Below are 22,589 nucleotides of genomic sequence, written 5' to 3'. Positions count from 1 at the left end.
GTTTACATCTGTATGCAATTACTATAATGGAAGCTGCTAAAGAAAAATTGGGGTTTAGCTTTTACAGCCCAACTCCAATGTTTGGGGCTCCTTTGAGAGGAAGGAGTAGGATATAAATTTAATATAAAAAAATAAATTAACAGAGATGCTGCTGTCAGGGACCAGGTTAAAAAGAGCTTAGTTTGCCCAGGCTTTCATCTCCCTTACAAACAAACCTGGAGCGTTTCTGCCTAGGCAGTTTCAGGGTGGGGTGGGGGTGCTCAGCTGACAAAATCAGCTCTTCCAGCTGAATGCTAATGTTTAAATAAATGGACACACAGATGTGTTAATAATTCATGCTGTTCTGCTTCTTGAATTTGCTGAAGGAGGTGAATGCACAGGGGGCGACGAAACCATGAGGGCTTTAGGACCCATGAGAGTCTCCCCTAGCAGGAGGTGGAATTCTTCTATAAGCCAGCAAGAGTCCAAGCATTAACATCAGAGCTCTTGCAGAGCCTTAGAGAGAAGGACTGGCACACAGGGAAGAGGGTCAGTGCTGGCAGAGAGTCATAGGGGACCCAGCAAAGTCATGGATTTCCTCCTGCAGCTGGTTCTCTGCCTTCAGCTAGTCCCCTGGACCACCACTCTAGGTAAGGCACTTGGTTGTTGGTGTATTTCCATCCCTTCCTGGCGCAGAGTGTCTGCCTTGGTGACTTGGACTTCTTTTTCTTCATCTTTTTGAAAGTTGATGGGTGGGGGTGTGGGGGTGGGGGGAGAGTTAAATGGAAAAAGGAAATATATAGGAAACTCACCAAGTGGCTGTCACATTAGACTCTTTTATCCAGCTCTGATTATTGCCAAATAGATTTGAATCGTATACATTTTGTAAATAAAAAAGGCAGACTGTCTTGCAGTGGGGTAATGCTGAGTTATGAAAACTGAAAGTGGGTTTTCCTAGCACGTAGTGCTTGAGAAATACTGTATGGTATCTTATGCTGATGCTGAAAATGCTTGCCTCATGCTTTGGCTGAGGCTGTTTTAGAAGAGAAGCAAAAGATTGCCTTGTGCAAATCCCATGTTTTTGCTTGGGGATGCTTTTCAGGGTGAGGGATGCATAAAAGGGGGGACTTTGGGAAGGTGTACTGGAGAGGAAAGCGTACTTTCTGTGTAAGTAGTGTGGGTTTGCCGAGTGGGGGAGAGAAAACAGGTTTATTAGAGATCTTAGAAGGAAGAGGTGTGACAGCCTCCTAAGGAGTGCTATGCAGGCTGAGTTTGGAATAGAGGCTCAGTAGTTTAGGTTTGTTTATCACTATCTGCTGTAATCTGGATCCGAGGGAGCAAAATGAAATAAGGGTGACTTGGGAACTCCAGAGGAAGGGCAGGAGAGTTGGAAGAAATAAAATTAAAATTGCTATCTGCTTGAAGGATGGCTTCCAGGAGGTGGGGTGGGGAATGCAATTTGTTATGATATCTGTTGTATTTTTATTCCACTTTCTGACCAAAAAGGCTCCCCAAACTGTGTGTGACATTTTTTTAAAAGCCCATTTTAAAATCTACAGTAAAATGCAATTTAAGCAGGACACTGATAGGGCAGACTTACTTGAACATTGCACACAGTACATTGTATAGGAGTCGCATGCCATGACTGGATAACTAGCTGAGAACAGATTGCCAAAATACTTGGAAGCTTCAGCACTATGGTAGAAGATCATACTGTGGTTTAGTCATGTCCGACTCTTCATGACCCCATGGACCAGAACACGCCATGCACTCCTGTCTTCCACTGCCTCCCGCAGTGGAAGATCATAGACCTCCTCAAATCCTTACTCAGCCATGAAGCTCATTGAGGGACTTTGGGCTAGTCACTGTCTCTTAGCCTAACCCACCTCCCATGGTTGTCATGAGGGTAAACTGTGGAGGCAGGAAACCATGTAGGCAGCCTTGAGATCCTTGCAGGAAAGGTGGGATATAAATCAAGTAAATAAATAACTTTGGCTACTTAAGAATAGCTGCTTCAGTGCCAAATAAGAAGGAAAAAAGTAGCAACGGTACAAAGCCAAGAACAAAAGCAGTGCCATCTTCAAATTTTTTTTACCCTCCTTATTTCTCCATTCCTGCTTAAGATGTTTGTTATTATGCACATTTGACGTTCTGACATTGTTTGCCACATCCGTCTGTCAGAAACAAAGGAAAAATAAACTATTTATTAGATTGGCAGCCAGGAGTCCCTGATTTTTCTGTACAGTCCTGGCTGAGATCTATTTGTTCTTCTGAGTCATACCCCGTTTCAAGTGAGCCCCTGTTCATTTCAGCAGGGAGTTCCATTTAAAAATGTTTGTCATGAGGTAGTAACTTAAAGAGATTTTGCATGTTGCTGGTTCTGAAGGGGTTTGTGAGGATACTACTTTATTCTTTAAACCGTCACAGCTGCTTGCCCATAAAAGCAGGACACAGCAGCTTCCTAATCAGTTTGTGGTTGCCTGGCATACGATGAAAACCCACCAAACACCACGCAGGAGGGGCGCTGAATTTTAAATTTCTGCAATTTCCTCAAACTGCCTGTTGGCTTTTTAGTCTCTAAACTTATTGGTGGTCCAAACAGGGAAACCAGAGAGAAGTATGCATAACTATTAAATGTTATCTTCTGGCTGACCAAGAGCGCCAGATTAGGCACATAAAAAGCATGGAACATACTACTTGGTGCAGAATTTAACCTTCTGAGGACCACAGATTATATTGTTTGAATTTTAAAAAGCAGGTTTCTAGTCCGTATGGTGTAGAAGCTAGGCTTGGAACTCAGGGGTCAAGGAATGTGTTCTGAAACGGTCAAAGAGAATTGGGGAGTCGGTAGAATCCCAGTGGTCAGGGAACAGTTCTCTGGTGTTTGGCTCACTTCCCCATTAGCAGAATTAGCAAAATATGAACAAGTTTAAAAGATATGCAAAATTAATAAATATTTTCAAGTTGCTTTGTTTCGACCCTCCAGTGTTGTGAAGATTGACATAGGAACTCATTTGTAACAGCCCTATTCTCATGCTATGAATTACTTCTGATGCCCCCCACGCATACACATAGGGGTGTGGGTCTCTTCCACCTTCTGTATGCATTTGTGTATTCTGCAGTATGTAAATTTCAAGAAGATGATTATTCTTGAAGTTAACAATCTCCAAGAAAAATATACCGTATATACTTGAGTATAAGCTGACTTTTTCAGCACATTTTCTATGCTGAAAAAGCCCCCCTTGGCATATACTTGAGTGAGGGTCCTTTCAGGCTGCTCCTTCATCCTCCACCGCCTTTGCCACTGTCGGCGGCGGTGGAGGAGGAACGAGCAGACCAAAAGCAGCCCTTTCCGGCTGCTTGTTCTTCCTCTGCCGCCGCCACCAGCAGCCTCTGGTGTGGTGAACCGGCTTATACTCGAGTCAATAAGTTTTCCCAGTTTTTTGTGGTAAAATTAGGTGCCTTGGCTTATATTCAGGTCGGCTTATACTTGAGTATATACGGTAATCAACTTCCTCAGCAGTTGCCTTGTGTGTGAAATAACTGGCTATGAGCTGCATTTTAGTGTTCCTGCACAAGCATTTGTATCATGAAAAATGCATCCTCCCACCTACTCAGATTCAACTTCCAGAAACCCTGCAGAGAGAGATGAAACACGCTAGTGAGTCACAAAAATAACCTAAAAAGCAAAAAAGAACAAAGGATTCTGTAGCACCTTAAAAAAGCAAAGGCAGGCGTGTTGGTCTAGTGTGTGTGTATTCATTCTAAAATCCACAGTTGGGCAATGCCTTTATTAGGACCAACCAGAATGTTACAAAACAGTGAGTAAGCTTTTGAGTTCTCCAGAGCTCTTCCTCAAGTTGCAGGTTACAACTTGGTTATTCTGAAGCAGGTTATTCTGAAGAACTCAAAAATTTGCTTACTCTTGTGTGACATTTTGTTTGGTCCTAATAAAGGTATTGACATAACTTGGGTTTTCATAGAATGACAGAATTGTAGAGTTGGAAAGTACCAATAAACAACAGGCTGACAATTATTCCCCCAAACAACTCCCTCTGCCCAGAAAATAACAAAATGGGATAGTTATTCTGCAGGGGTTTGGGGGTCAGAAAATGGGAATTGCCCCAGTAAATATGGCTCTGTTGGAGCAGTGTATGTGGTTTGCAGAATTTACTTATGGTAGGTTGCAGAATTTGGTGGAAGCTCAGCATGACAAATTTGGGTTCTCTGCCTTTTTGTGGAACTGTGAGGCAAATCCTGAACTCCTGGTTCCTCATATAAGGCATGATTGATGATTTAACTGTCTTAGTGATGCCGAAATCACACTGAATTTAGTGACTGCTTTGTCCTTGTTGCTACAGACCGGTACTGAGTGAGTGGTGGGATTTACCGTAGGTCCATTTGTGAGGTAAATTAAACTCTTCCCATCAAAAGCACAAACTGAAACGGGAATAAACTTGAAGGGAACACGTTGCGGAGGGAGGGGGGAAGCTAGGAATAACAATCCACGAATCACATGCTACAACTTCTATGAGAAAACTATGTGTACCATTTCTAAAGCAGAAAGTACTAGGTTGCAAAATACTAGAAAGGGGAAGGGCAAAATTAAAGCAGTGTTGCTGTTGATAAATGAAACCTCATTGTTTTTCATTGGCAGCGTTCTGTCCTTTGAAATCAGCAAAATAAACCCTAGTAACATAAATTCCAATGATGATTTGCTGCTGGGTCATTGTGTCCTCTTTGTAGGAGGAGTGAACTGATTCTGATCCTCCTCACGGTGATAATGTTCATATTAGGAGAACCCACAGAAACCATTTGTAATTGACAGCAGTTTAGTAATTGAACACAAGAGGATGGATTGTTACAGTTCAAGCATTCTCTTGGCAGACTATGTTTGCAACAAGAGCCATCCTGTTCCGCCTCTTGCTTTCAGACTTTCTTACTATGCGCAGTAAAAGCTATGGGACTCAAAAGGAATGAAAAATACTAAGAAGCAAAATATTAATGGCTGCTCTAACATAAGTGATTCCTTCCTGATGATTGCTGAATATATGGGAGTGTTATGTGGTTTGCAAAAGTCTGGGCATTTCTATATGTGTGTACAGTTACCAGAAGCTGCTGTGGTGTTGTTGTTTTTTGTGGTGTGTGTATGTGGGAGACACACAGTTGGCCCACAAGGCTTGTCCTCTATGGAGAAGAATCTGTGAGCAAAGCTGAGGTGAGAATGCAGAAAATACGTTTAAAGTGCATGTGAACACTAAACATCAGAATCTAGGTTCCAATTCCTGGTGACTTTTTTTCAAGTCTGTGTTGGGACGATGAGGTAGAATTTCTAGAGTTGGTCTTCAACATCCTGCATAATTCCTTGCCCAGATCTGACAGGCAGATTATGGAAAATATGCAAATATGTGTACAGTTACGGTACATACCTTATTCAGGTTGCAGAAATTAGCTTTCAATGCATCTGATTTTGGGTTACCTTGGCACAGAGACTTATTTGTGTGCATGAACATGAAAAATATTCAAAACCCTAGATATAAGTGTAGCTATTTTATATATCTTACTGGAACCAGTGTGGTAACCACTGATGAAACCAAACGTTTTCCCCAAAATGAGAACTTTTGTTTTATTACCCAGCATTGGATCTTTTCTTTTAAGTAGTCAGAAAAGTAATGATGAAAACTTGCATAACTATTTCATTATTGGACATTTAAAGGACCAAAAACTCGAGGTGGGGATGAGGCATGATTCATAGAAGATAGGATAGATTCTGCCTATATATGAGGAATTTCAATCTTAATGGGTCAGACAACCCATATTTGCATAGATAGATGAAGTAATGTGAACCAAATGGTCGCAGAGACCCATTATCATGGTGGGTGTCAGCTGTATCTGTGAATGCTTGTTCTTGCATGCCATTTGTCCACATGAGCTTGTGTTCTAGGGTGTCTGTATGCAGATGGCAATGCATTGTATGAATGAGACGCCAAATATCTAGGAAAAGGGAATGAGTGGAGTAAAACGAAGAGGACTGATTCTGATCTGATGGAAATCTATATTGGGTTGGTATCTGTCTGTCTCAAGAGACAATGGAGGACTTTGACTTTGGGGGTGAATCAAATCGTTGGAAGGTTACAACACCTGCTGTGGCTGTAGAGACCGATATGGGAGAGACCTTCCTGATGTGGAAGGTGTTGTGGTGTCACACCTGGTGGTTGTAAGTTGCCCACAACTCACTTCCATAAAGCAACATGCTCAACATGGAAGCCTGGCTGGTAGATCTTCATCTTGGTACTGGACATTAGAATCGTGGGGGACATGTTGTATCCTTCTGGGTAGTTTCTCCACCCATTGGTGCCCACCCTGCACTCGGTTCTCACCTGCGGCTCCTAGAAGCTGTTAGCAATGCGACAGGGGCCAAACCCTGGATAACTGCTTTGACTGGTTGGTTAAACCAGGTGAGGGTAGCTGATGGGTCTTAAATACTCAGTAAGTTAGGGGCTTGTCTATTCCCTGCATGTGAAGACAGGTTCCCATGGTTTGAGTGGACAAGACCAATAGTGGGTCCAATGGTAATCAACCTGGGAAGGTAGCCCATCTAGGAGAAGGAAAACTCTCATCACAAACCTCTAAATTAGTTTGGAGATGGTATTTAACACCAGTCAGATTGAATCAAATAAACAAGGAATATCCGGTGTTATGTTGGAGAGGATGCCAGGAAACCAGGAATTATGTTCGCATGTGGTGGGGGTGTAAATATGTACAATTTTTCTGGCAAAGGGTGTTTAAGGAGATAACAGAAATCACTAGGTTAAAGCTGACGGAAAGTCCAGAGGTAGCATTATTATCAATTTACGATGGGGTGGAAGGTTCACAGGCTATGAAGGACTTGCTCACAAATTTATTGACAGCTGCATGAATTATGATAGCTAGGAAGTGGAAAGGGCAAGCAGAATATAAAATGGAAGAATGGTATAAAGAGGTGTGGGATATAGCTATTAATGAGAAATTAACATGTGACATTAAGGTAAGATGGGGAATACGCAGGAGAAATGATTTTGAGGAGATATGGAAGGTGTTTGTAGAATTTGTACTGTTAAAACGGAAAGGGGTCAAACCATTGCAAGAGGTGTTGAAATTTTGGGAGGTTGGATAGTTACAATGGAATGGTCTCGGTGGTAGGGTGCACATTTTTATTCTTATTTATTTATGATTATTACTTTGTTAAAATAAAAAATAGAAAAAGAAAACCTCCGCTACCTTGAGGCTATACTTGTTTGTGAGAAAAGCTTCGGGAAATCTATGTATGCAACCTTTTTATTGGTTACATTTCAAGGCCCTTGGGTGTCTTTATGGCAAGATCCATCTGTGAAATGCTTTTAACTTAAACAGAAAAAAGAATCCAAATTATCCACATTTCCATACAGTGTATTTATTTGATTGGACCATATGCATAGCAAGAACTTTTTTGTTTCCACCCATCTCTTCAGTCGGATCTTGTTTTCTCCTATGGAGTTGAAATGGCAATAATGTTCAACTGTGCTTATCTTACTTCCAGTAGTGTTTACATTTATAAAGTTCACTGTAGATTATAGCACAGAATTTCCTATTGGTTAACATGACATAAACTTGGTTCAGAGGAATGAAGAGGTCTTGGTCACAAGTGTGACCAAACCTGTGAGGAACAGCCAAGTGTGTGAGAGCCTTATTGAAAGCTGGGTGATCAGTGTGTTTGTGTGTTTAATGGGCTAGTTGGATAGCAGAGTCCCAGGGAACTTATCCAGTCTTTGTTAAGTACCTCTGATATAAAAGTACAAGTGGCACTTTTGCAATTTTCCATATGACCTGTGCAGGTAGAGCACACTGAACAGAGAGGGAACACTAGTGCAATACCTTGCTAATGGGTTCTGTTGCAGTCGTTCTGATGCGTCGAGTTTTCAGGAGCATTTAGTCCCTTTAGAAAAAACAAGCCAGACTTCCAAGCTTTTGCACAGTCTCAATCACTACCACCATGCAATGCATCTGCTATGCCCAGAGAAGCTTGCTTGATTCCATTCCTTGTTCTGCAATGGCAGTGGCTTTAGTGATGAATCCGATAGTGAAAAGGATTGGCTTAATAGTTCTCCCCACCCTTTGCCTTCTGCTCCTTTATCCATCAGAGAGGTCACTGACAAGGCTTGTGCCAAGGCTGCTTTTCCAAGCATGATTCTTCTGATCAGCAGTAGTTGTATGCATCAGAAGCCGTAAGCAAAAGAGGCCAACAAATGCTGGCAACAAGAGGAGAGAGGCAGTGTGATTTGGGAGGATGTCATGAGAGACCACCTCTTCTTATGTGAACAATCCTTGATAAAAGGTCTGTTAACAACACAATATCTATATTGAATGGAGAAAAATGGCAGCATCTTCTCTTTAGGGAAGAAAGATCTGGGACACACAAAGGCACACCACTGTTGTGTGCCTAGCACCCAGTGAGTGGCAGGTACTGCCAGCTCAATGATGTCATCACAACAACAGGATAGATTCCCTACCTACACTGCCATAACTAGAGTCCCAATAGCACAAGGGGAGCTAGCCATGATTTCAGCCCTGCTCAAGTTATAAGTCAGAGATAGGATTGCACACTTAATACAGGTGATTCTTGTTAGCATAAACCGATTCAACATTTTTCTTTGGCTGAAAAAAGAGAGAGGGACTGGAACCTGCTGATATCATCAGCATTTCTTCAGACCTTACACCAAATTTGTTATTATTATTTGCAAGATCATGCGTTTTGAACATCTAACTATGGAATATAAATCAGCATGAAACACACATGTGCAGAATGTTCTAGATTGTGTCACCAAAAGCCAAAATTAAAACAATGCAAACTCCCCAAACCCAAAGAAGGAAGATGAGGAACAACTTTTCTGACTTTTCCATAATGTTAGACACCTATTGATTCAAGAAGAGTTCCAAAGACAAGAGCTATATCTTTGTAAGAGTATTTATAAAACTTCAGCTAAAAAGAAATATATGTTTGGCGGAATAAAATAAAATCATTAAAATGTGATAAAGTCATAAAATGCAGAACAAATGCTCAACAAACACTGAATCGAATTAATTCTCTAAAAATGTTTGGCAAAAGAAAACAAAAATTCAGTTGCTGCCCTGTTTCATTTCAATAGCAGCCGTGTTCCAAAACACTAGTGCTACTATGCTAAAAACCTTGGTTCATGTAGAAACTAAACAAATATAACTTTAGGCTTCTCCAGGGAAGTGTACTGATATGGCTGCTGCCTAAGGAGCAAAGTAACCTGGTCCTAAGACAATTTTAGGGCTTTATACAATGGTATCTTGAACTGGCAGCCAATGCAGAGCTTTCAGCAGCGGCGTAATATGTGGATGTGGAGCTGCTCCAGCCAAAAGCTGGGCTGCAGCATTCAGCACTACCTGCAAATTCGAATTTCCCATGTGGCACATATGGCAATGAGTCAGTCTTATATCTACCCTGCTTGTTTGTATTTGCAACTTGATTTTGAGCATAGTGATTCCTTTTTGAGAATACCCCTTTTGACCTTTAAGTATGTGAAAAGGCATGCTTGTGACCTGTTAATGTTGTGTTTACATTTTAATATTGCATTAATGGAATGCACTCCTGAAAACATGCAAGCAATCTAACTGAAACATTTATGCATGTTTGCCATGAAACTCATCTCTCTTGACTCATTTGCTTAGGGTGTTTATATACCACTTTTCATCAGCAGGTGTCCTCACAGTAGTTTCCAGAACAATAAATAAAACATGATCATTAAAAAATAATAATCAAAGCATCAACAAAACTTGAAATGATACAATTACAAAGCAGACTCAAGGCTCAGAAAAGTCTTAAGCAAAGGCTAGAGAAGCAACAGAACATTATGGCCATTTGTGTCCCCAAGGTTCCACCGCTGGAGCACCAACCATCAATAAGACCCTGCCCCATATGCCTACAGAGCAAGCTCTGGCAAAACTGGATACTGAGCAGAGAATTTCGTGGTTTACAGTGCACAGTGACACATCTTGGGAAGTAACAGAATTACCGTATTTTTCGCTCTCTAGGACACACTTTCCCCCCTCCAAAAATGAAGGGGGAATGTGTGTGCGTCCTATGGAGCAAATGCAGGCTCCTTGGCTTCAGCGATAGCAATGCGAAGCCTCCGAAGCGCAGAGGGAGTGCTCCCTCCGTGCTCTGGAGGCTTCGCGTTGCTTTCGCCGAAGCCTGGAGGGCGAGAGGGGTCAGTGCGCACTGACTCCTCTCGCTCTCCAGGCTTCTGGCAGCTATCTGCAAGCATTCGGAGTGCAGTGGCAGTTCAGAGTGCAGCCTGCAGCCCCCAGAGCACAGCACGAACTCCCGCTGTGCTCCGGTGGCTTTAGGCAACTACCCGGAGGCTTTGCGTTGCTTTTGCTGAAGCCTGGAGAGTGAGAGGGGTCGGTGCGCACCGACCCCTCATGCTCTCCAGGCTTCGCTTCGCTGGAGAGGCGCTGCAGTTTTCCCTCTCTGCGCAGCGCCCCTTCAGCGAAGCAGGAGGAGAAATGGAAGGGGCTCCGTTTCTCCTGCCGCTTCGCTGAAGGGGCACTGAACAGAGAGGGGGAGAATTTTTTTTCCTGTTCTCCCCCTCCAATGGTTGGGTGTGTCCTATAGAGCAAAAAATACGGTACCTCTAGTGCTGCATTATTTGCTGAAAACAGCAAATCCCTTTCAGTGTATCAGTCACCTATCAGTGCCACTTTTCTGTACAGCAATCCATTCAACTTTTACAAACATCCAGCACATTTCATTTGATTCAGATAATTTTGCCTGCCTAATTTTCAAACAGAGAGCTTTCTCTCTCAGTACTCTCAAAAAGTGTTTACATACATTGGCCTTGGCGAAGGCCAGTAGTGAGCATCCATAGATCAAGAAAACAATGCCACTGAACCTCCTCCAAGGCTGTGTGTGTTGGGAATAAAGGTTAATGATTTGGTGCTGTGGCACTGCTGGAGGAACACCTGTATTTTGCCCTTATTTCCCTCATGTATCTGTGGAATGTGTGGATTATCTGGAATACCAAAATACCACTACACATGACCAAATAGCTCCCACATGTTTTCACAGCCATGCTGCAGTATAATTCCACATGTCTGATGCCTCCCCTCTTCACTGCTATATTCTTGTGCCAAGTGTCAAAAGAGGTGATGATAAAAATAAACAAAAAGTGCCCTTCTTTATTTGGCTTTGTTCAGCTGCCTGGAACAAAAGAACACCAGATTCTTAATGATTTTCTAGGTTTATGCAGCGTCTCCCTTTAATAAAGAAACAAAAGCATTTTAGTCTGGAAATGACTTCAAGGCAGAGCACTATTCTAGCATGGGATGCTAGTCAGCAAGAAAAGGGAGAGGTTAAAATCATCTCCCTGGCAGTTCGTTAAATTCCCAGCTGCAAATCTGCACATTCCAGCTTTTTAGCTGCCTTTCAATGCTGTGTTAAATTATTTTTCTGAGCTGTAAAGGTAAAGGGACCCCTGACCATTAGGTCCAGTCATGGCTGACTCTGGGGTTGCGGCGCTCATCTCGCTTTATTGGTCGAGGGAGCCAGCGTTTGTCTGCAGACAGCTTCCGGGTCATGTGGCCAGCATGACTAAGCCGCTTCTGGTGAACCAGAGCAGCGCACGGAAACGCCGTTTACCTTCCCGCTGGAGCGGTACCTATTTATCTACTTGCACTTTGACGTGCTTTCGAACTGCTAGGTTGGCAGGAACTGGGACCGAGCAACGGGACGTCACCCTGTTGCAGGGATTTGAACCACCGACCTTCTGAATGGCAAGTCCTAGGCTCTGTGGTTTAACTCACAGTGCCACCCGCTGGTAGACACAGCTATAAAGTGTTCCTTGGGAGTCTTGGACAGTAGATATTGTTACATGGCCACGCCAATCTCCGCCAAGTGGCTGCCTGAGATTCCAGGGGGTTCCAGGCACTCACCCAGGGTTGTGTTTCCACTGGGAGATAAAGGCACAGCTTTTCTTAAAGACTAGTGTCTTTAAGAAATAATTGTTTATTCTTGGAACAAGAAGGAGACAAACTGAAATTGCAGAGTTTTGAGAAATTAAAAGATAAAGTGCGAGACTGGCTTCACTATTATCAAATATTGGAGGCTTATAAGTTGGATAGGAAAATTGGCTTCCAGGTGGAAAAATCAAAATTGGAAACAGAATTGTTAGAACCAAAAATTAAGAACTTGTCAAAGATGTATAACTTGCTGTTGAAATGGAATACGCAGGATGAAACGGTTAAATCAGCTATGATTAAGTGGGCACAAGATATTGGTCATAACATTATGTTTGCTGACTGGGAACAGTTGTGGACCACAGGTATGAAATTTACGGCATGTAATGCCCTAAGAGAGAATATTATGAAAATGATTTACAGGTGGTACATGACCCCAGTCAAGCACGCAAAAATCTACCATTCGCCCGATAATAAATGTTGGAAATGTAAAGAAAATGAAGGTACATTCTTTCACCTTTGGTGGACGTGCCCAAGGATTAAGGCTTTCTGGGAAATGATATATAATGAAATGAAAAAGGTATTTAAATATACCTTCCTGAAGAAACCAGAGGCCTTTCTCCTGGGTATGGTCGGCCAATTGGTGTCAAAGAAGGACAGAACATTTTTTATGTATGCAACAACAGCAGCAAGAATACTCATCGCAAAGTATTGGAAGACACAAGATCTACCCACTTTGGAAGAATGGCAGATGAAGGTGATAGACTATATGGGTCTGGCAGAAATGACCGGCAGAATCCGAGACCAGGGAAGAGAGATGGCGGAAGAAGATTGGAAGAAATTTAACGACTATCTTGGGAAATATTGTAAAATTAATGAATGTTAGAATGATGTTCAGAAATTAAGTGGTTTTCAGCTGTAATGAAAAGAAAAGAAAGTAAATGAAAAGAAAAGAAAGGTTGAAAATTAAATAAAAATTAAGGGTGAGGATTTGCTGAATTAATAATTAAAATTGGAATACAAAAAGGGGAGGTATGAGGAGGCCTGGGAAGTAAGTTATAAGAAAACAAGGGAATGAAATTTTACCTGCTTTTAAATTGTTTTTAATTTTGTATTTTTATATATATATTTGTATTTTTATATATTTGTATTTATATATATATATTTGTATTATATATATATTGTATTTTTAATTTTAATTTTGTATTTTTTTATATATATTTGATATGTTTTTTGTGTGTTTGTGTTTTGTTTTTATTATTGTTTTTCTGTATAATTTTTGAAATGCTAATAAATATCTTTTTTAAAAAAAGAAATAATTGTTTATTGTACACATATTTACACCTGGGTCTACAGAGCGTCAAGAGGGGCAGTGCAGCATTGGAGCCCAAGGCATCCTGCACCCCTGCCTCTGTCCCAGCATGCCATGGTTCAGCCCTGCAAGGCCTCTGCCTGGAGTTCTGGCTCCACCCTTCTCCTGCTGAAGAGGAAGTGATCCCAGATTCCTCAAAGGTGATGGTGGTCTGACCTGAAAAAACATTCCTGGGACCCAGAAGCTTTTATCAACTCAGTGAAATTTGCTTCTGGCACAATTTAAACATATGTAGACAATCTATAGATAAAACATATATAAACAATTTAAATATATATAGAAACAAACCAACAAATGGATAAAATAACTATCAATTCATTGCCCTTTCATGACACTTCAAATCAGGGTGATTTGATTTCAGACGGCAGGTGAGGGATAGGGGGGAAGCGGGGCACATTGATACACCAACAATATTTCAATATCGAGAAATGTTATTTGTTTCACGACATCACTAAAATGTGTCTATACATGTGTGAGTACAACAGTTGCAACCATGCTGCCAGCCAGTTAGCCGTTGGCGTTTGACGAGAGTAAATGTGTTTTTAGCATGGCCAACTAAAAAATTATATGAAATTCAAAAGTGTTCCAACACTGTTTTACCGTACATCGTTTAGTTTAGATTTTAAAATACCAGAGGTAAGTTATTCCACTCAGTATTCAGGATTACATGTGATTTTTAAACAAGTTTAGTGGTTTTATTAATAATTGTTAGTTTTTTTGAAAATGTCCATTGGGGCACTTTGATACACTAAGACACAGGGCACATTGATACATAATAAAGGTAATGGGTACAATAGTGCCCCAATATACAAGTTTGCATGAAATCTCTAAACTCATTAATTTTGAAAAGAAAAAAATTGTTGTTTACTACGTGGCTGAAGTCATTTCTAAATATAATTGGTCGATTATCAAGTGTCATATCTCAGGAAAAAACCAGGATCTTGTATGTTTGTCTTCCCCATTGTAGAAGATAAGGCAAGCGTTGATTTCAAGGATGTTGTTTTGCCATTGCCAAAACCAAATTTCCCAGAGTGCACATCTCAGACATCTCTTTATACTTTTTCTATTGACTTAAGTGGATATAATGTGCAATAGAAGCTACATGCTAAGTAATTATCTTATTTTTTTATAAGCATTTTGTTTAAATTACTGTTTTTTTACTACCTAATGTGAGTTCTTATACTTTTTAAGCTTTTCCATATATTTTTTTAATGGATAGATGTTTGAGGAAAGATTAATATAAGTTTTGATGTTTTGTTAAGAAAACCTGCCATAAAGTCTATGATATGTGTGAAACACTGTTAGTTTTGATACGTAATTTAGATTTTAAATAACAAATTGTAAGGCTGAATATGATCTCTCACAATAAAAAATGTTTTTTCATTAAATTTGTGCAAATAATTACCATTCTCATACAATTTACACTTTGTATCAAAGTGCCCTGTCCAATGTATCAAAGTGCCCCGTAGGTGGGGCAGAATGATACAAAAAAAACCCCCTTTTTTAAAGTGAAGTTATTATATTCTCATTATCTTCTAACTTTAATGGTTATTTTGATTGCTATTATAATATTGATCAGTTATGCCATGCATCAAACCAAAAATTTTATTGACTCATTTTTGTTACATAGAATATGAGATTGAATTTTTCTGTATCAATCTGCCCCTAGATCTGTTACACGTTTTAATGGTTCCCCAAGTAGGAAATTCCCTGTGGGCAGAAAGCTAATAAAACATCAAGGATGAGAAGCTTTCCCTGATAACACTTAGTTTTCTGTGGAAATGTTGCTATTGGTGACCAGAATTTGATCTGTAACCTAAAGTAATTATTTCTTATGTGTTATGGTCAGCGCCAAGGGCAACTAATCTCAGCCAACAGCAGAGTGGAACAACCGGCAGTGAGTGGGATCTCTTTTTTGGCTGGTGTAGCTAGACTTGGAACTTCCCACACTGATTACTTCTGAAGATACAAGGACATTCTGAAGTAAAAATAGTTTCCAGAGTCCCTGTTGAGATTTCAAGTCTTTTCTTGCATGCACTAATCCACTAATTATAAACCTTTCAGAACATTTATGGTTGACAAAGTTAAAATCCAGGTGTTGGGTAAACAGACAAAAGTCAACCACAATCAAAAGGTACAGAGGAACTGCAGAAGTCTTACAAGAGATGTTAAAACGAGAATATCATTGCTGCTTTGTCTCCCGAGGGCTTTTTCAGACAGTCTTTCTAAGAAAGCAATACGTATTTGGCCATTCTTCTTGCTCAGTTGTGACAAGGCTTTGTAAGGGACGGTAAGGTCTCAGGCAGCTGATTTGGGGGGTCAGAAAAGGGCAGCACATTGGTGGTAGTAGTAGTAGTAGTAGTAGTAGTAGTACAGTGGTACCTCGGGTTACATACGCTTCAGGTTACAGACTCCGCTAACCCAGATATAGTGCTTCAGGTTAAGAACCTTGCTTCAGGATAAGAACAGAAATCGTGCTCCGGCGGCGCGGCAGCAGCAGGAGGCCCCATTAGCTAAAGTGGTGCTTCAGGTTAAGAACAGTTTCAGGTTAAGAATGGACCTCCGGAACGAATTAAGTACTTAACCCGAGGTACCACTGTAGTAGTTATTTATTAAATTTGTATACTACCCTTTATCCAAAGATCTCAAAGCAGTTCACAGCATAAAAATGCAAGATAAAAACACAATATACATAACAAAAGCAAGAACAAACCAAACCATCTCCCTTGTTCTCTTAGAATAGCAATTGCACTCACCAGAAAGGTGATGGAACTCACCTGAGAGGTGCTGGAACTGGGTTCCTGTGAGTTCCCTCTAAAAAAAGCCCTATGTAGAATGTAAATCAGCCAAAGGCCTAGTTGAAGAGGAATGTTTTCACCTGTCACCTTAAAGATGTATAATAAAGTTGCCAGGTGAGCCTTGCTGGGATGAGCATTCCACAAGTGGGGAGCCACTGCCAAAAAGGCCCATTCTCATGTTGCTCTCCTCCAGACCTCTTGTGGAGGAAGCACATGAGGAAGAGCGTCAGATGATGGTTGCAGGGTCCTAGTTGGTTCATATGCAGAGAGGAGGTCCTTGATTTATTATTTTTACTGCCAGGGAGAAAGAGAGATCCTTGTAGGATTTCCTACCTCAGGTCCCACATAACTTGGCAAGATATATGCATCTTGACTTGCATGGGAGTGGGGGTATCTGCAAAATGTCCAGATATGTCCTCAATGTCATTACCACTGCAGAGACATTGCATCCTGCCCCCTTTTGCTATAGGAAAAACGCAAACGCAAAATGCCAGCATGTCATTTGTGTATTGGGGTGGGGTGCAGAATGCAGTTATGTATCATCATGATGTCTGTGTAACTCTTTCTGAATAAAAAAAACCACAACACCTTGTTCTTCATTTTGGAGATTTGGTATAGAGGAAAAACCATTAATGGGATGTGTGCTTTCCTGGCTGAGCCACTGCAGCAGTGAAGCGTTGTGCTGCTTTTGGTTTTTCTCTTCCTTTCTCTGACTGAGCCTCCAGGTTTTTTCTTGCAAGGGGCTAAATCTGCTAATTATAGCCCTTTCAGATTATTTATGGTTGAAAAGTTAAAAACCCAGGTGTTGGGTAAATAGCCAACAGCCATACATGCTCAAAAGGTACGGGGAGGCTATGAAAGTGACAGACTTGCTAGATATACTGGAGATGGGGCAGGTGGGGGGCATGAAAATGAATCGTCTATCTCCCTAGAGTATCTAGTGACACACTGGCGCATCTGTAGGATTAAGGAAAAATTCACCCCCTCCTCAGGCATTTTGAAGATTTTGTGCAGCTACATGCCCCTTGTCACCCATAGTCTGCTTTGATTAAAGAGCATATCGGTTTGCAAGAACTGAATAGCGACTTCAGGTAGGGAATCTGTCACTGCTTCTCCTTTTCAGTTAAGTAGTTGTGCCACTTGATATCAGCTCAAGTAAATTTCCCCCCAGCTTGTCAATTACGCGGTGCCGGTCAACTGTAGTGGCAGGTTTAGGCAGCAGGGGCAAGATGCTACCTGCTACCCTGTGTGTCATGATGCGAACAGTAAATTCTGTGCCCTCCATTATTTTAGGGTTTGGTGAAACTTCTTAGGCTAAATGACCCCTTCCAGAAGTCTAATGAATGAGCATCACTGCCCTCATAGACATGCTTTATAGTCTTTCATGAAGACTATACAGTGGTACCTCTGGTTACATACTTAATTCGTTCTGGAGCTCCGTTCTTAACCTGAAACTGTTCTTAACCTGAAGCACCACTTTAGCTAATGTGGCCTCCTGCTGCCGCTGCACCGCTGCTGCACAATTTCTGTTCTCATCCTGAAGCAAAGTTCTTAACCTGAAGTAATGTTTCTGTGTTAGTGGAGTCTGTAACCTGAAGCATATGTAACCTGAGGTACTACTGTATTCCAGTATCTATCTGAGAAAATAAAAGGTAAATTATCTTTAATTTATCCTGCTTTGTGTGACTTAACCTTGAATAGGTTAAGGAACGGGCCTTGAAAAAACTTGCTGAGAAGTTCCTCCTCTTCTGTCTCTCGCTAAGCAGCTAAAAACTAACCAGTAAATGAGTACATAACAAGCAGAAATTTAGCAGGTGAGCCACCCTAAACACCACCCAAAACACATGTTAAGATTAAGCCTGCAATCCAATATATATTGCCTGAGAATGACACAGTGGGACTTGCATCTGAGTAAACAGGGAACACAGCGGGCCTTGTGTCTGAGTAAACATGTATTGGGTTGGGCAGTGATTGGGAACTTTCACCAGATTTATTTTTACTGAAGTCACAAGAGCAGTGATTGGGGGCTAGGAAAGAAGAGAAAAAGCAAACAATAAGCAAATAAGGAGATTCATTACTGGGGACCATGTGATATAAGCCGGAATTTGTTCTAGTTTGAGGTGGAAAGGAACTGCCAGAGACAGTTATCCTGCTTTGTGTACCTTAAGATTGAATAGGTTAAGGAACAGACCTTGGAAAAAGCTGCTAAGAAGTTCCTCCTCTTCTGTCTCTCTCTCAGCAGAAGTTTCTTTGATTTGATTCAAGCAAGAAAGGTTACCAAAAATACTAAACAGATACATATTTATTATAGAAGGAGACTCGCACTGTATCCACCGTTCTGCTCTCTGTCTCACAAACAAGGTTACAAAATAAATACTAACTCCTTAAAGCAGTAAAAACTCCTTAAAGCAGTAAAAACTCCCTGCTTCCTCCCTGGTTACTAGCATGCTAAAAGTTTTGAGGAGGTGTGGCCTTCAAGGAAACAACTCTGAGCATGTCGAAACACATTTCTATGATTCAGAAAGGTATACCCTGAAGGAAACCTAATAATGTTGTTCTGTGGTGGTATGTGTAGGCAAGAGTTGCTGTAAGTCTGGAACATGGCAGTTGTAAGCTTTGTTTGGGCTGAAATCACAGAAATGTTTGGGGAAATCTGGATATATGGCAATCCAAATCAGAAGTGTAGATTTTGGCGAAGTTCCTTAAAAATAGCTCAAAATCTTTTTTCAAAATTTTTTGATTTTGCAACAACTTTGGCAACAACAACAACTCAGTTTTTGAAATATGGCATCCCTAGTGTAGGCTGTGGCTGTATGCTATTTCCTGTGTCCTGATAAGTGGGATTGCCGAAATCACCTACCTTACACCCACTGGTCTCCCCATCAGATGCCCCCTCTTCCATATTAGTGTTATGAAGCAGACATTGGGTAGGAGCCCCCATTTTAGCTTCTGAAACATGTGTTTCCAAATTTTCAGGATGTTTCTAAGGAAAGAGTTTTCTTCAGGAGTTTTTCCCCCCCCTCTCCACTCCCAGCCCCCAGATTTAATATAGTGACCATGATATGCAGAATAGAATAAATAAATAAACTCCAACCCAATTGATAACATTAGCCTAAAATACGCATGTGCTTCACAGGCCAAATTTGGACTTCAGGCTACTAGTTAGTCATCCTTGCTCTGACAGATACATCTTCTTTATGAAAAACCAGAGACTGGAGACTGAATTTCCTTTTTCTGTTTTGTTTCTGACATTTGTTTTGTCACCCACTTCTCTACCTGCCTATCACTGACCAATGATAATACACAGAGAAAAGTCAGCAGTTGTACTCTCTCTAGTGTCTGCAAAAGGACTCCAGTTATGAAGGGCTGTTTCCATTAGTGGGATGTGTTGGTACCATCTTGCTTAATCAATTCAGCCATGGTCAGAAATGAAGAGGGAGATTTCCTCAAGAGTCTTTGTTTCTTGTAGACACTCCTTCTGTGTTCCTCACTCTTTGATGCCATGGTGCTGATTTCATGCTGAGGTCAAGGGAGTTTGATGTGACACTCTGACGCTCGTCTGCTTCATTTAACTAAGGCAGCCTGAAGCATCAGAAGGGTAAAAAAAGAAACTTGCAACAGAAAAGCCTATATATAGACAGATTTTCCAATGGATGAGGTTTGCACTGGTACTATCCTGTTTTCTGCTAAATTTTCTCAGCATGCTGTATCTCTAATCTATAGAATTAATGGCTTGCTTATAGAAATCAGGAACATTTGCACTTCAGCCAGTGGTAACAATTTCACTAGAGGGGAAATGGAAGCTCATTCCTACTGATTGGAGCAATAACATGAAAGAGGAAAAATGAACCATAGCTGTCCAACTTTTGAATTTGGAAGTATAATTTGTCAGCCTCGTTCATTATTATTTATTATTTTTTATGATATCACCATCTCCCATAAGTGTGCTAAGTTTTTTATGTACAATAGTATATTTAAAAGACTGGGTCGTTTTCAACTACCGTGTCCCGTCAATGCAAGGAATTTTGTTTGTGCAACAGGAGTTTCCCCTCCCCTTCCACTGCCTACACCCTCCCCAAATCTGCTCTAGAGGGTTCAGGAAACTCCTAGAAGAGATCTAGGAGATGCATAGAGGGAGGGAACAGTTCCCTTGCTTGATGATTATCCGCTGGTGGCACCAGCATTGTGGAATGCCTCACTTGCTGAGGCCCCATCCACACTGGCTTTCTGACATCTCCTGAAGACACATGTTTTTAGGCATTGATTCTCCTGAACTGAACCTATTTTAAACTGTTTTAATTGCTGTGCTCTTCAATTGCTTGTCTTACAGATTTTAATTAAGGGTATTTTTAATGCTCAGTGGATTTGTAATTGCACATTCTAATTGTGCATTTATTTTATAGTCATAAACCACTTACTTGGCAACCATTTTGGCACATAAGCAGCTAATTATTATAATTAATAACAGTAATAATAATTACTTACAGAGAAATCCTTGTGTTGATGGAACAAGAGACTTAGCACTATGTTGATTCCACCCTGTACTTGTAAAAAATATTATCATTATTATTATTATTATTATTTATTAATTAATTAATTAATTAATTTATCACATGCCCTTCATGCCCCAGGGCAGATTACAACAATTTCAAACACAACATTAAAAGCAGTTTACAATTTTATTTCCTGACAAGGGGCCACATTCCCTGTTGGGGGTCACATGCTAGCAATGAGGAGAGCTCTGGAGTCAATTAGAGAAACAAAATACCTAATGAAGAATGAACAACACCCCATGTTAGTTTTCAGTGGTTGCCTCAGATTAGAATTCCCAGTCCTGTGGGAAGTCCACTAGGGACTCAGCTACACTGGCAAAGAAAAAACGCTTTATATGCACTGTTTCTGCAGTCTAAAACTGTGACACCAGATGGCGCTATGGAGTTCTATTTTTGCTTACCCAGTTTCTCATACAAAGTTGGCAACGTGTTTAACTAAAATACTTCTTTGTTGTGTCTAGATTCAGCCTATGGGATTAATCTCAAAAAAGTACACAGAGGATTTATTCAAGTACCTGAGCTTCAAAACAGCCTCTCCTCTGAAAACTAAGTGAAAGAAAACCAGTTGATTGTCATGTGCTTTGGAAACACTTTGCAAGCTCTGTGCTTGGTACACTTTGGAAATGCTGAACTGGTAAAGGAAGCAAGCTGGTTGTTGGGAGCTTAGGAAGCTCTCTGTGTTTGGTGCTTGGGAACCCTGCCTGAACCCATTAGCTGTGCTAGAGCTGTAAGTTTAGGAAACATGATGACCCTATGGCACCTGATGACCCTATGGCACCTGATCTGAGTATTATTTATTCTGGTCTCCTGTGTCTGGTTGAAGAGGTTTCTCTGCCCCTTGCAGCACTTTACACTGGAAGCTGGGAAGTGTCTCTGTCTTCAACCCTTTCTCCTCTTTGGCGCTGGGGAAAATATACTCGGTTCAATTAACTTCTCTCCCTGCCAAGAGAAACCTCTTTCATTAATATGTACCTTGGCTGTTAAGAAATATTCCTACAGTGACCTGAAATCAATAAGAGGTTGCTCTTTTAAAGAGTACAGCTGGCAAGGAAAACAACTGCACAGCCCCTTTTACTGACAAGCTTCTTTTTGGCATTCCCTCCAAGTGGAATTCCCACTTTGGCTTTATGGCTGCTTCTCAAGAGACATCCACACCACCTTTTTAAAGTACATGGCTTCCTCCTGAAAAACCCTGGAAACTTTGGTTTTGTTAAAAGTGCTGGGAATTGTAGCTCTGAAGGTGTATAAACGGCAGTTCTGAAGACAGTATGATCAAAATAAAATTAAAAATTAGAGTGTTGCAGAGGGAACAAGTTAGATTTCTCTAGAGCAGAACTTTCATATCTTCCTCATATAACATGAGGTAAGCATGTGTGGTTCGTAACTGTGTTTTTTTTTTAGTAATTTAGGCAAAATGTTTCCATTCTCCCCACTGTTTAACTACTGTATAAACACTGGTAGTTTAAAATATTGGCTAGCTTTCTGTTGCTTCTGCTGTTTCAAGTATTTGCTTTTGGTCTTATTTTATTTGTTTTGTGTTGTAATACATATTACAAGGGGTGGCATATGAAAGTCTTCATTAGACTTCTTATGCATCTCCTCGGCAAGGCAGTGAGGTGTGTGAGTTCCATTTTAGTCAGCCTTAACTGCTGGATGTGAAGGGGAGAATAGGAAGCTGTTTTAGACTGAGTCTGACCATTAGTTCATCTAACTCAGTATTCTCTGCACTGACGAGCTGCTGGGCCAAGACATCAGTGCATCCAAGAAACCAGCAACTTTTGTCTCCTCTTTTCCTTGAGCTCTTTCCATTTCAGCTTGTCATCAGAAGGACTTGTAACTAGGAACGGGTAGGGTACCCTAGTTTGCTTATTTCATTTCCCCTCCCAA

General features: G+C 40.9%; 1 protein-coding gene across 3 annotated transcripts in view; it reads left to right on the top strand.

Moving 5' to 3' along the window:
• The first annotated feature begins 441 nt into the window (after positions 1-441).
• Positions 442-22,589, top strand: part of LTK (leukocyte receptor tyrosine kinase) — a 103,686-nt gene continuing 81,538 nt past the window's right edge. For 2 of the 3 annotated variants that reach the window (XM_083744292.1, XM_083744291.1), the window contains exon 1: positions 443-629. In XM_083744292.1, the coding sequence (XP_083600418.1) occupies positions 569-629 (61 nt within the window). In that variant the 5' untranslated portion in view covers positions 443-568. Of the gene's footprint in view, positions 630-22,589 lie in introns of all 3 variants that reach the window. The other variant, XM_083744293.1, reaches the window with a different exon arrangement.

Source organism: Podarcis gaigeae (genome assembly GCF_964106915.1).
Source record: "Podarcis gaigeae genome assembly, chromosome: 1".
Classification (NCBI taxonomy): domain Eukaryota; kingdom Metazoa; phylum Chordata; class Lepidosauria; order Squamata; family Lacertidae; genus Podarcis; species Podarcis gaigeae.
The sequence above is the reverse complement of the archived record's forward strand: the minus strand, read 5'-3'. Positions and strand labels throughout refer to the sequence as shown.